General features: G+C 34.3%; 1 protein-coding gene across 8 annotated transcripts in view; it reads left to right on the top strand.

The window, feature by feature from the left end:
• Positions 1–216: 216 nt before the first annotated feature.
• LOC125681125 (pericentriolar material 1 protein-like) overlaps positions 217–24,052 on the top strand; it is a 50,963-nt gene continuing 27,127 nt past the window's right edge. For 2 of the 8 annotated variants that reach the window (XM_056154055.1, XM_056154049.1), the window contains exons 1-19: positions 217–505; positions 3,876–4,026; positions 4,676–4,912; positions 5,696–5,887; positions 6,071–6,169; positions 6,537–6,629; positions 8,077–8,208; positions 15,336–15,548; positions 15,994–16,098; positions 16,187–16,280; positions 19,935–20,059; positions 20,278–20,503; positions 21,115–21,256; positions 21,400–21,561; positions 22,290–22,448; positions 22,609–22,809; positions 22,989–23,112; positions 23,296–23,440; positions 23,793–23,970. In XM_056154055.1, coding sequence (XP_056010030.1) covers positions 3,880–4,026; positions 4,676–4,912; positions 5,696–5,887; positions 6,071–6,169; positions 6,537–6,629; positions 8,077–8,208; positions 15,336–15,548; positions 15,994–16,098; positions 16,187–16,280; positions 19,935–20,059; positions 20,278–20,503; positions 21,115–21,256; positions 21,400–21,561; positions 22,290–22,448; positions 22,609–22,809; positions 22,989–23,112; positions 23,296–23,440; positions 23,793–23,970 — 2,774 coding nt within the window. In that variant the 5' untranslated portion in view covers positions 217–505; positions 3,876–3,879. Of the gene's footprint in view, positions 506–3,875; positions 4,027–4,675; positions 4,913–5,695; positions 5,888–6,070; positions 6,170–6,536; positions 6,630–8,076; positions 8,209–8,583; positions 8,605–15,335; positions 15,549–15,993; positions 16,099–16,186; positions 16,281–19,934; positions 20,060–20,277; positions 20,504–21,114; positions 21,257–21,399; positions 21,562–22,289; positions 22,449–22,608; positions 22,810–22,988; positions 23,113–23,295; positions 23,441–23,792; positions 23,971–24,052 lie in introns of all 8 variants that reach the window. The other 6 variants (XM_048921060.2, XM_056154051.1, XM_056154050.1 and 3 more) reach the window with 6 other exon arrangements.

Genomic DNA, 24,052 nt, shown 5'->3' with positions numbered 1-24,052 from the left:
AATCGACGAAAAAAGCGGAGTTTGGTGGATGATTTTATTTAGATATAATTCAATATTCGGGAACAAATAACATAAAACTAAAATATCTGATAACCGAGTCCCCTTACCTGTGGGGACAAGTGGGTGGGGACATGCCCCTGCTGATTTTTTTTCTTCTCTAAAACATTCACAATTCGAGATCGAGAGAGAGATTAACATTTTCAATCGGGATCGAACAACTTCTGGCGTAAAGTGGTAAATAAGCATCCGATGATAAATATAAGGCAAAGTTTTCATTAATAATACCTTGTAAAGTTAGAGTAAGCTCATATGAGAAATGGTATGTAGGTTGAAAAAGTTTATAGATCTAAAGATAAGTAATAATTGTCTGATGAAACTTCAAAAAGAGTTTTGAGAAATGTTTGAAAGTATTATTCCGCAGCGTCAAAATGGCTTCCATGGAATTTCTACAGAAAGCTGCACAGTAATGCAGATACGCTTTATTTGAAAGTACACCATAAATAATGTACGAAGCAAGTATTTTCCCATATTGTTTGTGTAAATAGTTAACTTCTTCAGTGAATTTCTACAGCAGAATTTGGTGTCATTTGGTTATGTTTGTTTATCTTTATGCACACTGCTGCAAAAGAATTTCGGCATGTAATCACACGCTCAGATTTAATTTCAGTTTGAAAAATCCGTTTTTTGTAGATTTTTTTTTGTATTCAGACTATTTCTATCAAAATGAACGACGCATTAAACATGAGAGTTACTAGTACTTGGAGACTTTTGTAAACAAGCACATTGACCAGTCCGAATTCCTTGATTGTTATCCCAATACTGAACGTGAATAAAACCTTCTAGAAATAACTTTGATGCTTAGCATTATAGATATGGATTTAAAATGAAATTAACTGTAAGAAAATGACTTATGTTGTATAAGGGACAAGTGATCTTTGATGATCGATGATCAATACTTTTTTAAAATGAAAATCCATGGTGGAATAGTAAATTTCTCTCTGAGAGATGTGGGCAGTCATAGCCTACTTTCACTTCTCTTCACAAACCTAATTGCACCAGACATATTTGAACCGAAATCTCGGGTTTAAGTATAAACCGTCACCAGTTCTGGCATTTACACATTTTCCACAATCAAAACATGAAGATTTGGGAGAAGTGGATGTAGGCTATGCCTGTCCACTCCTTTAAAGACCATGGTGGAATTGTAGGTCTGAAATATCTTATGTAAGTGCAATAAGGTCATGTTTAGAACACTGTATCTCAATAACAAGCATTGCGACCCCAGTTTTTTCTTTTCAGTTTCCTAATTATCATTCAATGTAAAAATTAAAAAATGCACTTCCCAAAAAAAATTGACATTATTCCAAATGTCAGGTGCGAACCTCTTTAATTATGAGTTTAACATTGAATTTGACTATAAAGTATTTAAAATCGGTCCGAGTATGCCGCCTCCAACTGGAGGCGGCGAATTTCCAGTTTATGTAATGGCTCTGGTTCTGACATTTTTCTGGCATGGTAAATATCAAAATCATAAAAAAGCCAGGAAAACGTAAGATATTTCGGACTAGGTGGAAATGAATGCAGTTGTCAATTTACTTTGAAATATCTTTTATTTGGATGAAGTGTGGTTGTTTTTTTTTTTAAGATGGGTAAACAATGTTTATTTGATTAAAGCTTCACTTGTTTTATCTTTGTATCATCATTGAAGCTTATAAAATTTTCTAGCTTCACAGTCTTAGCTATACAAGGAACTGAATGTCATGATATTTGAAACTAGGTGAACATTTGTACATGTAAAGAAACATTATTGACAGTTGTAAATATTAAAATGAGAACCTAGTAATTGGTTTATAAAGTCAGAACTTTTGTTCAAACTTTTTGTACCTTATCAATACAAAATATGCTCAGATCATTTGTACTTCAAACAACAACAACAGTGTTCGAAGTTAACCATAGTCTATGTCAAATGACACCGGTCTATGTCAATTGTAATTGGGATAGACCAAATTGTGTATGCTGATTTTCTAGGTTAAAGCAATAGAGTTACCCCAAAAGTCTACATTTGATAAACATTATGAGGAAAGAAGGGTATTATTATGGAAATCGAAAGAAAGTATGCTTTCTAAGTACACTAGAAGTAAATAAGGTTTTAAATTTGTGTTCTTTTTTTCAATGTTGTGGTCTATGCCAATTCGATGAGGTCTATGTTATCTTGTTTTGGCATAGACCCGTGGTCTATACCAAGTTTTGAACCAATTTCGAACACTGCAACAATGAAATAAAGAATATGATAACGATTAAGTAGTGATGTAGCGATTATAGCCGACTTTCGATTGTCAGTTGCTATAACTGAAACGATGTGAATAATCAATTGTCATTTTGAAAATCGTCGATGTCGGTATTTTTTTTTTTTTTAGTAATACAAATATTCCTGCCGCGACTTACCTAAAATAAAAAATGGCTGACGAAGCTGAATCATCCGATAAGATTGAATATTGTTTTAACGTCCCTCTTGAGAATCTTTCACTCATATGGAGACGTCACCATCACCGGTGAAGGGCTGCATTATTTAAGCCTGTGGTCGGCGCTTACAGTCTTTGAGCAGGGAGGAATCTTTATCATGCCACACCTGCTGTGACACAGGACCTCAGATTTTGCCTCTTACAACAAGCAGGGGTAATGAGGCTCAATTCTAACCGGTTCCCGTAAGAACAACAACAAAAGTCGAGAGATCTATCCCTATCCCAGTAAAACAAAATCGAAAGTATGGAATTATTAACTTCAAATTTCTAATGATTTTAGATGTCTCCATATGAGTGAAAAATTCTCAAGAGAGACATTAAACAAGATACAAGCAATCAATCAAACTTAATATATAGGGTAAAAAATAAAGTGAATTTAATATATTTATGCCATAAATTTGAAATGAATAAAATTCGATTATTTTTCGATTAATCAATCGAAAAGGTGCATCCGATTAATCCGATCATCAATTAATTTTTCCCCCCTGATAGCCCATCACTACAATTAAGCCTTTGTGAAAACTCATTAACTGGATTCTTGAGGTTACTTAGAATTGGTCTGAACTAGTAAACATTGTCTTCTAAAGCAGTTCAGTGGGCTAGTGAAAAAATAAGATTTAAGCTGTTCTGAATAGATATTTTGCACATGATAGAAATATATCTTTCTGAGGAATATGATTCACTGGATATAATAAAAAATCTGGTAAACTATTAATACTGAAAAAGTTTATATTTTCCATAGATAATCAATTATTTATGATTTAAAAAATGTTGTCAAGGGCAGTAACTCCTGTGCTGGACTTTCCTCAACTGGATGTCTATTATACATTGGTTTCCCTAATATCCATGATTAATCTATACATATTTATGAATTAGCAGGTTTTTTTTTTAAAACTGTTGATATTTAAATTCTGTCATTTCAACAAGCTTTTATCTATTTTTATTCTGTTTAACGAAAATGTGTGATTTTCTGATGTTGATATATACTTCAGGTTTTTGTATGTCTGACATCTTTGAAAAGGTGGCAACATATACATTTTCTTTGGTTATTAATTAAATTAAACTATATTGAGTGGAAATTAATAAAGTTTTTCCACTTTTAACCATTAATATTGATAAGTCACATGAGGATGGAGCTACCTTAAAATATTTTTGGCCTTCAAAATGTTTTGAAGGCAACACAAAAAAAAAAAACAGGAAAGAAGATAAGGAAAAAGAAACTAATTAATTTAAGAAATGTCTTACCAATATTGAAAACTAGACGATTTTATGCTCTTTTGTGACAAATAATGTGTTTAAGATTTATTGTACACTGAAAGTTTTTTACAGCATTTACTTTAATTCAAATTTCAGTGATATGGCAACTGGTGGGCATCATTCTTTTAAAACTGCTGCCACAGACCCAAGACCAAGGGCAAGCTGGCAGAGAACGACTAGTGTTTCTGACAAAGATGATAACATCAGTAATCACAGTAATCCCTTGGAACATCGCCAAAATAACTGGGTAAATAAATCTAGCTTGTTGTGTTTTTCACTTGTTTGAGAAATTTTAGGCAAAAATGTACCAACCATTTCATGGGAGATTCTTGAAAACATCTCATCTCAACATAATCAATAGCTTTTAACAATACATTTCGTAGATGTTGCATATCTAGCTCTGTATTCATTAAAGTAATTATCTGTATTAAATGTTTTTAGCATTCCTACATGTCAAATGCAGTGGTATTGCCTAATTATTTCTGTTTGATAAAAGTTTTTACCATCTAATTGTTTGAAGTGTTTTAATTATCTAATATCCTATTGTTTGTTGAAACTTTCGGCAACAATTTCTTTTTTTATCATATAATAGTGCAGATCATATTCAATATACACAAAAAAATCTAATGTTTTTGGGATTAAAGAATTCTTTACCATCCTCTGAACATGCTCAATATATGTCACATTAAATATGCAGAGCACACGGTCAGAACTAGGCACAGCTTCTTAAACATGGTATTCACTGTAGTTTCATTTCATCACTTGTAGACCAAAACATTAGCTAGTAAATGGTGTCTGTTTATTAGATCTACGCTTTTTCTCCAGTTTCCATTCAGTTTGTAGAAAAGAATTCTAGATTTGGCTGTCAATCTGTATGTAGAATATTTTCAACCTAGGACTTTTCTGACTGGAAGCCAAGGGCTCCCATTGATAATACTAAGCGCAGAAAGAAAGGCAATCCTGAGCGAGAGAGGGAGCAGTCATTGTGTCTCGACTCACCACCCCCCTCTGAACAAATTCGTCACACACCTTCTACTTACCCTCGCACCCGAATAACCCCATCTACACCAACCTCTCAAAGGGTAGCTCTTGAAAATCTTCGCCAACAATTAACTTTCAGTGATATTGATGATGTAAGTATATGTATCACTGAGTTCCGAGGGAATTGCTCTTTGCCCATATCATTATCATATGAATTTTGAAGAAGTATAAGTAAATATGTGACTATTGCTCATATTTTACAATGAAATAATGTATTTCACTAAGTCACATTATGTCCTTGCTAGCTAGTCTCCTTATTTCATTATTTATTTTACTCTTGGATTTATTTGCACTAATTATCTAACTACATACTTCATCTTACACATTTCTTGTATATCTGTATTATATCTAACATCAACATAAAAGATAAATGATTGGATAAAGATACATCCTCTGATTAAGCAGTTCTTTGTTTAATATTAATTTAACACTGGTTAAATATTTATTATTTTCTTTTTTAAATGTTTATAACTTGTAATACAATTTAAATCAGTTTTGAAGAAAGAAAATGTAACTGATATACTTTCACTTCTTTTTATTTTCAACTGCTTTGTGATTATTTCATACAAAATTCATACTTACAGTTTTGTGTGTGTGTGTGTGTGTAGATAAATATATATGTGGAACAATTGGAAAAGTTTTCTCTTGTATGTTTTCTGATATTATCTCTCATCAAATCACTCTTGAAGCAGTAGTAGGTCATACATAAATCTTCATTACAAAATTTAGTTTTTTAAAAGTTAAAATAAAGGTTTAATCACTGGATCTTAATGGGAATTTTGTGAGGGGAAACTGCTTTGAATGTGGTATTATTTCTTATGTACGAAAAACACTGGTATGAACGAGATACTCATTTGGTTGATTGTAATTAATAGCAGGTGAGCAATGATGGAGAAAAGAATAATGAGAGAAACATGCCATCAAGAAGGATCAACATCCCAAATTTTATGCGTCAGGATGTGTCACGCTCCAGTGAGGAGCTTGCAGTTCCTAGGGAAACTGAGTCTCGCAGGTCACGTAGTGTGTACACAAACAGTACCCGTGATGAAAGGCCTTCATTAGATGGGGTGAGATTTAATGCCTTTTACAGAATAAAGATTTGTAATAGTGTCCACATTAGTTTTTGAATATTGGATGTGATTTGATGATGACTAAATAAATATGACTATATTCAGAATTTTCAAGATTCTTGATTGTCTTGCAATGTATAGTAATTTTTTCAACAAGTGTTTGATACATGTATATTTCAGTCGGATGGAGGGCAGATTGTTGGGAGACTGATGCAGATTCGTGATTACATTAAGCAAGCCAAGTCCATGATGGATGCCCTGAACAAATCAGGTTCTCAGGTAATTGTTGTGTATGCCTTTATTTGTATTTATATTCACCTTTGAATTTTATTTTTGTAAGATTGAAGATACATGTAGGAGGGATATTGTTTTTGCAGTCTCTATGTTTGTTTGTCTGTGTTGTCTGTAACCTTGGTCTTAACTTTTGAATGATGCATGTACGCATACAAGATGAAGACTTTTTATTTTGATGATGGATGTTGACTTTAATTTAATGTAATTGAAAGTGAAAGGTCAAAATATGAATTTGCTATCATAAGGATTTTTCCACTTTAAAGACTTTGTTTTACATACACAAATATGATCTTTTTGAGTTGGCTCGTAAATATGACACGTTTTAAAACTTGTGTAATTTATTTTTGTGCAGACAAATGGAGAGGATGTTGGAAAATTGAAAAAGCTTTTGGAAAACTTGCAAGAACAAGAAAAGGCATATTTATCACTGCTTCAGCAACTCTTGGTGGGTTTTTCCAATTCTTTCTTTTCATTCTCTATTTTATTTAAAGGAGATATTTGTATCAAAGCTTTGAAAGTACCATTGTTAGTAGTTTCATGAAATTGAGTGGCACATACAGGTTTATGGTTAAAATTCGTGAATATTAGCACTTTATTTTGTTGGATTTTTTCCCATCTTTACAGTAATGCCTTTTTTTTTATTGAGTTGGTTTACGGATCCGCCGCACTGATTTTTTGGGATATTGGAAAACAAATTAAATGGTTTTTCTCTCCTTTTTATATTTCCGACGCTGTAATTTTTCCTTTTCACAAAAAAAAAGAAAGAAAGAAAAAAAAATAGATTCCGCTGGACTGGATATTTGGACAGACGCCTCCATCGAAATCTCGGGACAGTCCATAATATTCATGTGTGGAATATCAGTCAACTTCAGTCGGTGCTAACAATTATTCTGCACCTTAGTAACAATGCTTTTTGCTTCCAATAAATTATCTGTTTATGAAACTAACTTTTAATTAACATTAGTTATGCATTGCATACCATTTAGATATGTAAATCCCAAAATAAAAACAAACACTTGTTTTCAGATGGCATCCATGATGTACGTTGGGTTGCACTAATCACCTAAACAAGTATAACCCTACCTGACCTTACCATGCATACATTTTGCCAAGGATACACTTTTAAATTCTTATTAATGAATTTTAAAGAAATATTCTTCATAATTAATATGTGTAACTCTTGATATATTGAAGGAGGTTGAAAACATATTTAACATTATTGAATATTCATTCATTGTATAAAATTTGTTGACTAGGCCTAGCAACAATAAATTGATCTGACCTATATAAAATTCAGAATTTTTGAGTAAATGTTTATAGGGTTCATGAATTTTATTGATAAGTTTACTTGACTTCATAAATAAGACTTTAAAACTTAAAAGTAAATTTTTAGACAAAATATATGCTTGGTAATGTCAGTCAGGATTTTAGTAGTTCAGGTGATTAGTGCGTCCCTATATACGTCATGGATGCCATCTTTTGAATGGAAAAACAATGTTCTTTTATTTTGGGATTTACATAACTAAACGGTAAACAATGGACATTTGATAATGATAGAAAGTTAATTTAATAAACAAATAACATTTTTGAAGGAAACAGCATTGTTGCCAAGGTGCACAATAGACACTATATACCACCTTCTTAAGTTGACAATGAAGAGAATATTAAAGTTGATAATAAAACATTGACCTCAAATCAATTTCATTTTCATTACTTAACATTTTGTCATTTGAACTTTTTTTTTTTTTACCTCCTCCGAACGGTTTTGAAATCCGTAAACCAATTTTTAAAAAAATTGGCCTAAGGCAGCAAAATCCATTATTATTTGAAACTCAAGATATGGCACTACAATGCAGTTTGAATTCACTTAGATCTGTCTTTTAATTTTGTAGTCAGTAAAAGAGGACATGGGTTCTTTCGTGGACTCCGTGAACCAACGAGACCAGACTCCCCGGCCCGAGTCTGCAGAAGATGTTCAGTCTGTTGATCTTGACGTCCAATCTGAGACATCAGAAGCAACCACTGTAAGTTATAAGACTATTTGATTTTTACCAGTCTCTCTAATGAGTGCTTTTTGAGTAAATACATGGATTTGTAGATTTCTAAATATCTGCAATTCAATTTTGATGTGATTTTGAGTGATGAATTACTTTTTCATAAATTAAAATATAGCTATTTTGAGGGTCTGTATATTACTGATCATTAGACTACAGAATAGGAAAGACGTAAGATCACGATAGAATTATGTTATATATGAAAATATTTTTGGAACCCTAGTTACATAGTACTTGTATTATTATTGTCTATTGATTGTTTAAGATAACCAGGAAATTTATGCTTGGAGAAAACAAATTAATTACTGCTAGTAGTAATACAAATTGAATTCTCGTCTTTCATAGAATCTGAGATATCGTCTATTGGTATGTTCCTTTTATCCATCTAGATGTCATTTACATTTACAATTTGTGTAAAGAAAAAATGATTGGTGTATGTTCAAGCATTTTTGTTGATGTAGTTTGAGCTTTTTCGGCTTTCAAAAAATGTAGATGATGAAAGAGAAAGGCATGCATACGTGTTAACCTCCAAGAACAACAGGGAGGTCTCCTGCTGTTCACTTTCATTTAGAGGAAGATTGCACTCAGCAACTTCTACCTCATCGACTTCACTTCTTTGAAAAAGGACACCAATGTCAATGTTGACAAGGTTAAACATTTTTCAAATCTCAATGCAAGACTTGCCACTGAAAGTAAAATTAATAGGGTGAAAATTCAAATCTTATTTTCAAATTAAACTTTTTCTTTAATGATAATGATATGATAAAAATTATCTCTGTGCATGTCTGAAAAGTCGTTCAGTTCACTACATTCAACACCAAAGTTGGTGGCACATATGACCATTTTTTAATTGAATAGTTGAATCCATTGAAATCTCTTATAATTTGCAAACAAAACACCGTTTTTATCATTCTGGAAAAAAATCGCAAAAAATTCATGTACAGTAATTGAGAGCTTGTTTCACTCCATGAAATCATGCTTCAGACAAGGTGTTTAAACGAGCCATTAAGTAAAATTTAAGTGTAATGAGCCACCTTAAATACTCTTGTCTCTTCTCTCCCTTGCAGATATTCCTGATCATTATGATTTTGATATGTAAACAATGGTATGATAGTAATTATGATAACTCCTAGGAGATTCAATAGCATGCATTTTTGTATAATTGTGAATGCTGTGCTCTTTTGATTAATACACAGATGTGTACAAAAGGGTTGGCTAGATTTGAGAAATTAATATAGAGGTAAATCTAGAGGGAGAAAAATACTAGAGATTTTGGTCTTCCACCCAGGAGAAACAGACTTGGTGGGAGGTTGAGCTTGTTGGCACGAGTCTTCCATGTAAATTGGTTGGGTTAACACGTATGATTACTAGCATTACAATTGATTATTGTTGCTTTCTGTTTAATCTGTGTCATTTTGTTGTTCAAAGTGAAGTCAAAATGTAGTAGTTATTTAATACAGAATATCGGAACCATTATTTTGTGTCCAATTCTGTCGTGGTTTTAATATTTAGTATGCCCAACGAGATCATGTTTTCTGCATTAACTTGGGCAACTTTCAGTAGACAAGCACTTCGTTATTAATAACTACTATCAGATATAGTGAGTTCAGGCCCAGTTAAGCGTCGATTTTGAAAGTTGAGGGGTAGGGAGCAAGCGAAGAAAAAAGGTGCCATTATATATGTAGAAATTTTTTAGCAAGAAAAGCAATTCTGCCCAAACCCCAAAATCATAAACTCAAAAGGGGGGGGGGGGGATTCTTCAGTACATGTACGAGTTCAATACTTGCATTTCTACTACCTCTCATCGCAATTATAACAAGTGACCAGCTAATGAATCGATTTTTGCGTGTACTAAATAACAAACATTGTATATGATAATAACACAATAAGTACGTCACATGTCAAGAAAATGGGGGGGGGGGGGGGGGGGGGCTACATGTTGAGTACTGTATGTACGTATCTGGGGGGGGGGGGGGGGGGGGGGGATCGATTGCATGAATTGTGATTATTTATATCATTTCATAGTGGTTGGTTGTTTTAATGACTCAAGAAAATAAATCTCATTAAGTAAATATCCACATTATGACATACGTATATAAAGGAAATAAGCTTTTAAAATTTATATCTTCGCTTTTAAACATAAGAAATTTAATCCAATAACTCATGTTTTTTGGTACTAAGGCATTCTCTTACAACAAAATAACTTTCAAACCAGGTAGATATTTTTGTATCAGAAATGAGTCTTTAGCCCTCACTATTTTGTATACAAGAGTCACCCAAGTGATGCATAATTTTCGTAACTTCTTTTTCTGAAGATTTCCAAAATTTTCTAGTTCCGATATTCTGAATTTTAATTTTATATATACATGTACATATATACTTAGCTGTAATAATGGCAAACATTCTGTTCAAATCATTAATGTTTTTTAGTTCACCTGAGCCAAAGGACAAGATTCACATGGGCATTATTTGGCCCTGTGAAATTTCAAAAAGAGTTGATGATTTTAACTTTTCATTATGCAAAATATTTAGAAAGTGCAAATGTTTGAAGATTTATAATTACCAAATAATTTGCAAACCATTTTGTTTGATATGACATCACAAATTGCATGTATGTCTTCTTGAGCCATTTTTTAAAGGACAAGATTTGGTTATAACATTTCTAGCCCTGAAATTCAGACATTCTTTGATTTCTCGAAAAATTCAGTAATTATGACCCCGAGATCTGTAATTCTGTCTGAAACTTTAACCTTGCTAATAACTTTTGAATGGTAAGTGCTAGAACTTTGATATTTCACATGAGTATTCCTTGTGACAAGACCTTTTCGGTGGGTACTAACATTTGTGACCCCTTGACCTTGGAGTTTGACCTACTTTTTAAAAACCTGACATTGGTCATAACTTCTGAATGGTAAATATTAGAGCTTTCATATTGCACATGAGCATTTCTTGTGACAAGATCTTTCTACTGGTACCAAGATATTTGTCCTTGTGACATTGGCAATCTTTAGAATTGGCCATTATCGGGGGCATTTGTGTTTCACAAACACATCTTGTTTTTACTTTAAAATTGTCAACCAAAATTGTGTCATGGTGCAGTACTTTTTTCTTTGAGCTTAGCCGTATTTTAAATCAGACAGAAAACCTTTTGTGGAATTCCAAAATATAGCAACTTTTAGAGTGGAGCTTAGCTATGAACATAGAAAAGCAACAATTTTTTTAACATTTATTCAATGATGAAAACATAAGAAATGCAACTTATAGATAAATTAAGCAAAAGTTATGTGTTCAATTAACACACACCAATATAAATGCATGTAATGATTCTCAACTGCAAAAAACATGTGTTGTATGTTGCTTAAGTCTGTGCCCAATCCCTTTTTTCATTATCCATTACTATGCATATTTGAGATCACGTAATGTCATCCAAATCATTTTGAAATTCTAAAAAGTCCATGTCACTGATCTCTGTCAAATTTAGCAATTTTTGTTCCTACTTCTAACTCTTGACAACAGCAGACTTATGATATCACATTGTGTGCAATTTGTCAATGATAGTTATGAATATTCATGACAAAAGACATTTACAGATACTTTCATTAGGATAGAATTTATTGTACAGAAGGGTGTGACATTCTCATCGCTGCGCAACTCAACTGCCACGCCCCTTTGTACAATAAATTCCAAAGTACTGTAAATATAATTTCGAATTATATTATACCAAATACTAATTCCTCTTCTGGAATATTAAGTCACAAATTTCATTATTTTTTTCTTGCATTTTCATTGGAAATTGTCAAAAATGTCAAGATTTCAATTAGTCATCAAAATAGATCATGGTCTACATGCATCAATCGAACTAAGTTCATCTATATGCAACAACAAGTGATATATGCATCAATTCTCATTTTGGTTTTTAATGCCCCCCTTTGAAAAAGAGGGGGCATATTGTTTTGCAACTGTCGGTCGGTCGGTCTGTAGACCATGTGTTGTCCGCTCAATATCTTTCGACTCCTTTGCTTGATAACAACCAAACTTGGTACAGGGGTTGCCCCTGGAGAATAGATGATCCTTATTGATTTTCAGGTCACATGGTCAAAGGTCAAGGTCAAACTGCTGGTCTTTACCCCATGTGGTAGACCATGTGTTGTCCACTCAATAACTTTTGACCCCTATGCATGATAACTACCAAACTTGGTACAAGGGTTGCCCTTGGAGAGTAGATGATCCCTATTGACCTTCAGGTCACATGGTCAAAGGTCAAGGTCAAACCTCTGGTCTTAAGCCCATATGTTGTCCGCTCAATATCTTTTGACCCCTTTGCTTGATAATAGCCAAAATTGATACAGAGGCTTTCCTTAGAGAGTAGATGATCCCTATGGATTTTCAGGTCACGTGGTCAAAGGTCAAGGTCAAACTGCTGGTCTTAACCCCATGTGGTAGACCATGAGTTGTCCGCTCAATATCTTGAGAACCATTCACTTGATTGTAATGATATTTCCTATGTGGGTTGGTTATAAAAAGAAGAGGACCCCTATTATTTTTCAGGTCAAAAGGTTAAAGGTCAAGGGGCAATCTACTCTGGACATAGGAATATACTGTCCACTCAATATCTTGAGAAGCCTTTACTTGACAGACATCAGACTTGGTACACTGGTACATCATCAGGAGAAGATGACACCTATTGATTTTGAGGTCACATGGTCAAGGGTCAAACTGGACATAGGAATATATTGACCACTGAATGTCTCAAGAATCCTTTGCTTGACAGACATCGAACTTGGTACACTGGTGCATTTTCAGGAAAAGATGACCCCTAATGATTTTGAGGTCACATGGTCAAGGGTCAAACTGGACATAGGAATATACTGTCCGGTCATTATCTTGAGAACCCTTTGCTTGACAGACTTCAGACTTGGTACACTGGTACATCTTCAGGAAAAGATGACCCCTATTGAATTTGAGGTCAAAGGTCAAGGGTCAAACTGGACATAGGAATATACTGTCTGTTCAATATCTTGAGAACCCTTTGCTTGACAGACATCAAACTAGGTACACTGGTACATCATCAGGAGAAGATGACTACTAATGAATTTGAGGTCACATGGTCAACAGTCAAGGGTCAAACTGGACATAGGAATATACTGTCCCTTCAATATCTTGAGAACCCTTTGCTTGACAGACATCAACCTTGGTACACTGGTACATCTTCAGGAGTTGATGACCCCTATTGATTTTTAGGTCACATGGTCAATCCACTCTTGACATAGGAAGATATTGTCTGCTCAATATTTTGAATTGATGATACTACTCTCAATTAAATGATGTGTGTGTGTATAACCCTTTTCAATTTTGCACCATGGGGGGCATATGTGTTTTACAAACATCTCTTGTTTAATTGAGGATTGTGCTCTAATTGAAATTTTTTGTATCTGATGTAAAAATGTAAACATTTTACCATTACAATCAAGGACGATAAAATTTTACATGACCTGTTTTTGTGTTGAAGAATGCTTTATAGGTAATAAAAGTTTAAAGTCTCCAATTTATTGTTATGCTGGGAATTTGGCACAAGCAAGGATTTGTTCATAATGAAAATAAACAGGGGCATTCTATATTTAAAGTGAACCTACTTTTTTTGTCAGTCAGTGTTGTTGTCCACATTTTAAGTAAATTTGGCACAAAGCATTCTTTATGAAAGGTATTTAAGTTTCTTCAAATGAAGGACCACTTTGACATATAATTAATTAAAAATTCCACTTTATATGCCTATCATAGACAATTCATATTATGTATGGAGCGGTGTGTCCATCTGTTAGCACCTTGTTGGTCAAATAAAAACAGTGTGTCTGTCCATCTGTCTGTTAACACCTTGTTGATCAAATAAAAACATTGTGTCTGTCCATTTGTCTGTTAACACCTTGTTGATCAAATAAAAACATCGTGTTTGTCCATCTGTCTGTTAACACCTTGTTGGTCAAATAAAAACAGTACTTAAAAGCCTAGGATCATCAAACCTGATACATATATTCCCCATGATTTGAGGAAGAAGCCTTTATGAATTTTGAAGGCATAAAACAAGATAGAAACAGTAATGATAAGGCTAGGATAATCAAACTTGATACATATTCAACCATCACAGACAGGCTGTTATTATGCCAGGATTATGCAATGTTTCCGTCTAGTCATCCATGAGCACCTTTTGGGAGGAATAAAAAGGGTATGAAAAAGGCTGGGATGATCAAACCTGGCACACAGGTTCCCCATGGTGAGAGGAAGATTTCCTTTATTTTTCAAGGTCATTCTTTGATGAGTAATCTTTAAATCAAGAAGGAACAACAATACTAATAAGACTAGGATCATTAGACTTTGTGCACATATTCCTCCTGGTGTTGGTGATAGGTATATTTTGAAAAGTAATATTTTGCTTCTCAAGTTATATAATACTTTATTAGAGGGAAGTCTTTCCACAATCTGATACTGCATTACTGAAGCTTATTGGATGGACGTGTGATTAATCTTGATTGTCAATGAAATATTTATCTGCTACAATCAACTTGATATAGATGAAATCTAAATTATAACATGATGTATTAGAGCATGTTGATTAGGTGTAAAGAATAATGTTCTGGTATGTGTGTGTACTTATAATTATTTCATGGATTCTGTGTTGATATGTGAAGTTACTGTTCAATTATCAATCAAAATGGACCCTTTAGTTTGAATATTGATTGTAAATTTGGTCAGATTGTTGGAGCACTAGTCATAATTTAGAACCAGTAATTTAAGCAAGGTCAAAGGGTATTGCATTATATAAAAAAAATCTCTGTAGACCATAAAATAGTGACTAGATGTTCGATGGATGTAATATACATGTATTGCAAACGTACATTAAAGGTAATATAGGAAAGTTCAATCCTCGGTAATATTAGCCCATTTTGAATATATCTGTCTCATATAAGCTACATTAGATTGCCTAGATGTGGTGTTTACACATGTAATAATTTAGTTACTTGAGATGTTTAAATATTACATTTATATCAAGACAAACAAATTTTAATATTACTTTTAAGTGACAAGAAAAGGATTGTTTTTAGGCCAACACAGAAGATGTTTTGTATAATCAGCTGAACCAGGGTAGATCTCGGCCTCGAATCGAGGACAAACTGGGAATGTTTGACGATGAGGAGGAGGAGGAGGAGGAGGAAGAGCAGGATGAGGGGACTTCGATGGTGTCTGACATGGAAAACACCATGGTCCAGAACACTGATAATTCCTCCAGACAGGAGCTAGAGTGGGAGGAGCCTAATGTAAGTGATTATTGTACTGGTTGTCTACTGATTTTAGCATATTATTTAAAATAATGAAAATAATATTCAAAATTTAACACAGGTGTAGGTCATCATAAATTAGTGCTATCGGTGTTGCACCATATTGATATTCTGTTGTTTGTGTCTTGGCATGTCATAGATTGTCTCTCATGCAATTGCTCCAAATGCATTAAAGTTTATATGTGCAAGTATTAGCACTCAAAACTTCAGATATGAGTAGTGTTTTGTAAATCGTGAAATAATGGCTTAACACAATTGTGAAAAAAAATTTTTTTTTAATAGTCAGCTGAATATTGGGGTGGGTTTTTGTTGTTGTTGTATGGGGGTGGGGGTTGAGCATAACATGGGTTGTTTTTTTGCAGGGGGTTGGGGGTGCGTGTGACTACATTGCTTTTATTATAATAGTTATGTGTCTGGGTTACAGTTTGCGGATCTGGAGGAGATTGCAGCAGGAGGTGATTTGGAAGGTATTCAGGCACTATTATTACAGGAGAGACTATTGAAAAAGTTAAAGGATCAACAGGAGCAGGTAACTAGAATAAGAATGGTTTCCAGAAGAAAATTGATGTGTACGATAAGAATGTAGCAGCTGAATGACTTTACTGTGTTTAATTCAGATGAGAGCTCTGAAGGGCAGACAAGCTGCATTACTTGCCATACAGAGAGATGCTGAGGAAAAATTAGCAGAGGCTCGCAACTGGGGAAATCAAGGTTCATTTTCAGTTATCTTTATATCCATAATTTAACACTATCTTTGAAATCAATAATGTTAGCAATATTTCTGCCTCTCTTAAGGTACATGTATATTGCATTTTGGGCTTGAGTACAGTTTTAAGGAAAATCAATCTTATTCATTCAGATTATTGTTCATAAGGATTTTTCGACATTAAAGATGCATAAGCCCTACAGAAATCACTGTATGCGTGTTTTTCCAGCAACACTTTGTGTAATTTGATATCCTAAGTAGTTGTAGATGTACAGTCTTTGAATACAGTGTATGTGAATGGACAATTTGTAGAAGGAAACACACGTAAACTTTAAGGACAGATGCCATTGTGATACATGTAGGTGTCAACAGGATGACTTTGTGATTATGAGAAGTCATAACTTGAACATTTTTCATTAGACAAGCTTCGTATTTATTTAGGTTGTATGCATGTGTAAGATGTCAGAGAAATATACCTACTGTTTATAGGTTATCAGGTCAAATGTTAAGATCACAGTGAGAAAATTTAGATCATATGATGCAAGAAAATGTGTTTTAACATGCAGCATACATGTAAACCTCTGAAGAGAGGTTCATGGCCCAATATGGAGAGCAAAATATAGGGTTATAACATGACAATGTTCATGGCGTCTTACTATAAATGAGTACAATAAAAACATACAACAGGAATGGCAATAAAGGTGTATAACGCATATATTTGAACAGTCTTCCTAGGGGAAGCCATTGTCTTTTCGAATAGTTACATGGTTCATACACACTTGCTATGGTTACTTAGCTGGAATTATTGACATCCACGATTTCTAGTTTGTTTGCAGAATAACGAAATATCGTTTGGTTTCATGTAGAAAAAATATAGTCAGTTAAAACCTAACAATATCGGGTGAGTTAACATGTATGGCATGAAGGTTTTATATTTGATACATAGTTAGCTAGATTGATATGGAGGCTAAAGGTTAAGGTGATAAAAACACTTATTATACCTCAGTATGAGAATTCTATGCAACGTGTAATCTGATTGGTCTAGACAGTCACGTGCCAGGGATGATAAAACTTCATATTTCCCTCTCAAACATCATATCTCCCTATCATATTTATCCCTTGGGAAGCCTCATGCATTTCCCGTAAATTTAACGTCAAGGTAGACGAAGTTTATTGTGACGTCACAATAAGGCCGAGTCAATCTATTTTCATAGTTCGTAAGGCGTAAAATATATTCGGGTCTCTGATATTAAATTGCCTGGTTTTGGTTGATACAAAAACAAGCAAGTAAATCAGCATTCAAGGAGAATGGAAATACAAAAACTGGCTATCATACCACTGTATTTCGTTGTTTGTACCTTCTACAGGAATACGTTGACAGCGTGGTGTTACCGTTAGGGCGATCTCAGCTACATACAATATATAGATGAGCGGACTCCAATTTCAAATGCACTTTTGTAGTCTTGCTTTGTCTCGGTATAATAAATGATTTATTGCATGAATATTCGGGAGATATGAAGATTGATCCACCCAAGAAAAATCATATTCCCCGAGTGGGGCGTTGCCCTCGGAGAATATGATTTTTCTTGGGTGAATAAATCTTCATATCTCCCTCACTATCATGCAATAAATGTATATTATTGACAAGCTGACAAAGGTCCTAGATAATCTTTTTATGCGTCCATCTTTAGACAGAATGGTTGTGTCGATACAGCGATGTCTGCACATAATCTGTCCATGCGTTTGGGGTTTTCTGTTTTTGTCTTTTCACTGTCACATATCAAAGTGAAACATTCTGTGTATCTTCTTTGTAGGTTAATACTGTAGATCATGTAATTTTGATCCATTTTGACCTCTGTTTCAGGAGTTTTGCCACTTTATTTGAAAGTAATGTTTTGTGGAGGGTACATGATTTTTTCATTTAACTCATCTCATAGTTTTCAGATGAGGACCTTATTTTAAAGAATGCTTATGTGGGTTTGAAAATGTGTCTGTGGCAAGGATTTTGATTTTCTTCAATTTTTAGCTCACCTGAGCTTTCAGCTCAAGTGAGCTTTCTGATCACACATTGTCCACCATCTGTCTGTAAACTTTTCCCATTTTTGACTTCTTCTCCAGAACCACTTGGCCAATTTCAACCAAATTTGGCAAAGAGCATTGTTGGGTGAAGGGTTTTTAAGTTTGTTCAAATGAAGGGCCATGCCCCCCTTCAAGAAAAAATACTCACAAATATGTTAAAATAAAAAAAAAAAATAAAAAAAGGTGGGCCATTTCAAAATCTTCTCAAGAACTACTAAGCTATTAGAGCTGAAATTTACATGAAAGCTTCCTGATATAGTGGAGATTCAAGTTTCTTAAAACCATAACCCCCAGGGTTATGTTGGGGCCACAATAGGGGATCAAAGTTATACAAGCAAATATATAGGGAAAACATTTGAAAATCTTCTCAAGAACCACTGGGCTAGGAAAGTGTGAATTTACATAAAAGCTTCTTGACATAGTGCAAATTCAAGGTTGTTGAAATCATGGCCCCTGGTGGTAGGATGGGGCCACAAGAGGGGATCAAAGTTTTACACAAATATATAGGGAAAATCTTTAAAACCTTCTTCTCAAGAACCACTGGGCCAGAAAAGTACAAATTTATATGAAAGCTTCCTGACATAGCGCAGATTCAAGTTTGTTGGTAGGATGGGGCCAGAATAGGGAATCAAAGTTTTACATACATATATAGGGAATATCTTTAGATATTGACCAAGGTGACTCAGGTGAGTGATGTAGTCCATGGGTCTCTTGTTGAGAAAATTACAAGTTGGATTTAGTCAGTTTTGAGGAAATATTACATAGTGAGTAAATGGTTTGTGTTTCTAACTTTTCTCATAGTTTTATAGGTAATGCCTTCTCATTTGACAGTTTGTTTGTATGTGCATGAAAGATATGCTTGTGGGAAGTATTTTGATTGTCTTTAATTTTGAGAAAATTACAGGTTGTTAGATTTTGTCAAGTTTTGAGGAAATATTGCACAGAGAGCACATGGTTTGTCTTCATAACTTCTCTCATAGCTTTAAGGCTAGTGCCTTCTCATTAGACAGAGTGTATGTGGGTTGCATATATGCATGTGGCAAGGACTTTGATTTTCTTTTTGAGAAAATTACAGGTTGTTGGATTTAATCAGTTTTGAGGAAATATTGCAGAGTACATGTACATGGTTTGTCCATTTGACTCCTCTCACAGTTTTCAAGCTGAGGCCTTTGTGTAGAAATTGAAGATGTGCACATTGCAAGGATTTTAATTCATGATAATTTTTTTAAAAATTATCTTTGATGATTGAATAAATCATAAGTTGTTGAACTTTACTCGTATGTTGCAAAAGAAAGTATGTCACAGCTTGATGATGGCTGATACAATAACTGGTGACTTTTTCGCCATGTTTACTGATCAGTAGCATAGGAAACAAACATTTAGATAAAAGCATCCTTGTGATGGGCATAGTATCTACCATTTCTGGTATTCTTGTTTAGTTTCTCTAACTTATTTTCTTGACAGAGAATAAGTATTCATACATGTACATGACTTGCTCTTAAGAATACAGATGAGAAAACTGAGACTAAAAATACCTACCATGAGAATTCTAGTGTATGAATCTGTTTCTAATATTTTAGCTTCAAAAGGAGCTCAAAATATCCCTGTAGAAATACCGGTGGAAGTACAAAACCCTGGCAGGCACGAATCATCTACTGACCGCAGTTCTAGAAGAAATTACGTACGAAATGAATTCAAGGAACAAGTTAGTATTGTGTACATATTTATTCTGCTTATATAATCATGGAAATGAAAAGACGTGTGCAGAGCCAAATAAATAAGTGGTATATTACTGTACATATTTTTTATTTAATGAAATGATCTCTATTTATGAGATGGGTGAACTTCAAGTATGAAGTGAAATAATGAATGTAGTTTTTGCTTATTATAAACAGTTTTCTATGTGGAAGTTTTGACTTTTAGAATACAGACATGGTGGAGAGACAGAGTAATCCTGAAGTAGAGGCAGCTGCAGCAGCAGCCAGTGGTGCCCTGGAGGACAACAAACAGCAGTTACAGGGCAAGCTCAGAGAACTGCAGGAGAAAAAGCTGAAAATGGACTCACTCCTACAGGAACTTAGCTCTCTACGCAATGAGAGGAGTGATGTTATTACTCAGCTCAACAATGCCTCTGTAAATGCACCACGAGGTAAAATAGGTTCATAAACATATGTTGAGAATTTCACTTTTACTAGGGTTTTCCCCAAACAGTTAGAATTGGTGTTTCTGAGTTCATATGTACTGTATACATGTGTAGCTGCATAGATTACAAAGATGTATCAATTGTAGGTCTCTGTAATGGCACCATGGTACTTGAATTTTAAATTATAGTGTATAAATAGCTTTTATATCTTTTAATTGAAAAACAACATGAAAAACTAACTTTAACTATATATTGTTTCTGTCCTATGTTTTGCCAACTTGTATAGAATTTTAGAATTTCCACTAGATCAGTAAGCATCAAAATATTCACTAAAGGTAAAATTAAAGAACAATCAAATCTGAATTTCAAGATTTATCCAAAGGTTTATCGTCCAGAAATTTTTAATACTGCTTGTGACATATCTTGTAGTCTATTTTCATTAATCATGAGATTCTATAATGTTTTGTAGAATGCTCATTACATTATGGTTTGTTTTGCTTTACATGCTTTAGCAATACTCCTAGGATGTGTGTCAGAAAAATTACATTGTGTTTTGAATTTGCCCTCCCCTAATTTTTCATATCATGTAAGCTAGTACGCGGTTATATTCTTGTCAGGAGCTGAAAGCTTGCCACCACCAAGTGCATCATCCTTTACTGGTCATCAAAGTGCAGGAATATCAACTGTGGCAGAAGCAGATCAAACAGCTGTCGAGGCAGAGGAATTACAGAATATTCTGGAGGCCAGGGAAAAACTCCAGTTTGTATATTAAGCCATTTGTTAGGTTTAATCTGATGTTGGAATTAAAACTTAAACATGTCTGATGCTTTATTTCAATATACTACTGTAAAGTTGAGAATTTCCTCATTGTTTCTTTCATGTTAGGTATTTTTATTTCACAGTAAACTTCAAGAAGTGAAGGAGAGATTAAATGAGCTTCGTTCACTGGTTCAGTATTACCAGACCACTACTGCTGCCGGGGAGGTACCAGCTGTGGATGAGAGAACAGCATTCCAAAGCATGATAGAGGGATATGGGCAGGGAATACCGGCACAGAACATTGTGTAAGATTCTAAATACTGTGAATACAATGTACAACCTTCTAAAGAATAATAAAGGGCTATCAAAGAATACCGCAATGTACAACCTTCTAAAGAATAATAAAGGGCTATCAAAGAATACCGCACAAAACATTGTGTAAGATTCTAAATACTGTGAATACAGCATTTAAGTGAACGATGGAGGGCTATGAGCAGGAATTACAGCACAGAACATTGTGTAAGAAATGTGATAATGAAATGTCGGTACTTGCCAAAGAATAGTAAAATTCAAAGTGTAGAAATGGACAATAATGTGTTTAACAGCTGAAAAGAGACTTGTGCATTCTTACAATTTGGAATACAAATTGATTGTACATTAAGTCTCAATAGACAGCATTTATTAGCTCTTCAGGATGAATGTTCAGAAAACTATTGTCATGACCTTAGTATTAGTGGAGGTGGCAAAAGCATCACACTTTAAGGGATAAACTTTCAACCTTTGCTGTGTCTTTTGAACCAAGGAAGATAGGGCTTTGATATTTTAAATCTAGATTCCTCATGACCAAGCCTTTCATTTGGTACAAATATGTTTGACCTAGTGACCTTGAACTTTGACCTACTTTTTCAAAAATCTTTAACCTTGGCTCTATATATTTTAATCAAGAGGAATGAGGCAAGTAGATTCATGCTTGCCAGTTAGCTGTGTTGTCTGCTGATAACTCTTGTTGTATGAATTTTATTTTTCTTTACAGGCAACAGTCACAAACTTCTGGTGGAGTAGAACCACAAGCAAGCACTGTATCCAAGTCTGATGAAGATAATCGCTCTCAGTCAGATAGTTCTGAGGTGGAATCCAACCTCTCCAGCCTGGGACCGTGGGGAGATGACCCAGAAATACAGGAGAAAGTCCGGTAGGAATTACATTCTGTGGAACAAGAAAATATGGCACATGATTAATTTGAGCTCTTTTGTCACACATAATCCCTGATTGATAATAATATACTGATTTAGATGTGCTAAATATTGCAGGAATCAGCAAATTTAAGGAATAAAGTATATTTATAACTGTAGGAAATTGAAAGCTGCAAAGGAGAAACTGAAGCAGCTTCAGGGCATCGTATCCTTGGTGCAGCACACTCCAGATGCAGCTGAAGCTATTCCAGACAGTATCACAGAGCTGGCTGCTACACTTGAAGAAGCACAGTCACAGTTCACTGACCAGGAGGATAAAAATGATCAAAGTGAGGGTGAAGTGCCAAATGGAGCAGAAAGGCAAGTCATTTTAAATAGATTTTGAATAGAATGGTACCCTTGAATAAACTTATAACTGTAGGCTATAAAGAATATGTTGATTGCTTGTGTCTAAGAAACAATTAATGACTGTATATGTGATTAGGGTAGTTTGTATTTTGCGAAACGCTTGCCTAATAGACAAACATCTCTGATTATAGAGATTCGTTCTATGAAGCAAAAATGCAGGAACAGCTTCATGAACTGGAACAGCTGAGAGATGAAAGACAAAAGCTCCTGGCCATTCAGCAGGAGTTACAGTCCCTGCATGATAGATTCACAGTGGTAATATTTTTAATTCAATTCAGTTTTTTGTTTTTCAATGACAATGTAATTTAATATGTACATACATGTACATATATTATGCCTAGGTTTAGTAGGGTGGGGGAGGGTCATCTGCAGAATACTGAAGGTTTAATCTTATAAGAATTGAAGATTTGGGACATTGGTGTGAATTCATTATTGTAGGAGAGAGAGGAGGCTCCTGAGGAAGATGACACTGAGGTGAAAACAGACAAATCCAGAAAGGCAGAGGATACTGTGGTTACCACAACAGCTCCAGATGAAGAAGTCAGCAGTGAACGAACTCGTACCAGTGTTCCAGTAGTGACATGTAGGTTTATTTTATTTGTTTCTTTTGTTTTTATATGAATTATAGTACAATCTGTCTAAACCAACATGCAGTAGGACACAACTTTTCTGTTTGAATGATGGATTGCACAATGTAAAAAAAAATTTGGAGATCAAGAAGTTTTGAATGAAAATGAGGGTAAAATTCACCATGAAATGTATGGCTCAGGTGTCAGTTAAATGTACTACGGGTTTTGAAATCAAATTTCCTATTCAGAAAAAAAAATTATTTAGTTGCTAAAAAAAAAATCGTTCAAGGTTTTATAATAGAACTGATTAGAAGCATTTTGTTGGCTCCTTTGGACAGAGACATGCAACATATCTTTTTTGAACAGTTTCCTCTAATGACGAAGTATATGGTAAGATGAGAAAGCAGAGAATGCTAAGAGAGGAGTTGAGACAGAAGAAGCGGGAGCTAGAGGCAATTATGAAGAAAGACGGTAGTCGTAAGCAGTATGGCAAGAACCAAGACAGTCAGAGCGATACAGTATCATTAACCACAGATGCATTTGGGTAAGTCGGTACATGTCAGTATAATACAGATAGAAATAATCTATGTCCTTTACAGCGAATTACAAAAGACTGATAGAGTTTT

Source organism: Ostrea edulis, chromosome 2, assembly GCF_947568905.1.
Source record: "Ostrea edulis chromosome 2, xbOstEdul1.1, whole genome shotgun sequence".
NCBI classification, from domain to species: Eukaryota; Metazoa; Mollusca; class Bivalvia; order Ostreida; family Ostreidae; genus Ostrea; species Ostrea edulis.
This window is presented reverse-complemented; position numbering and strand designations above follow the sequence as displayed.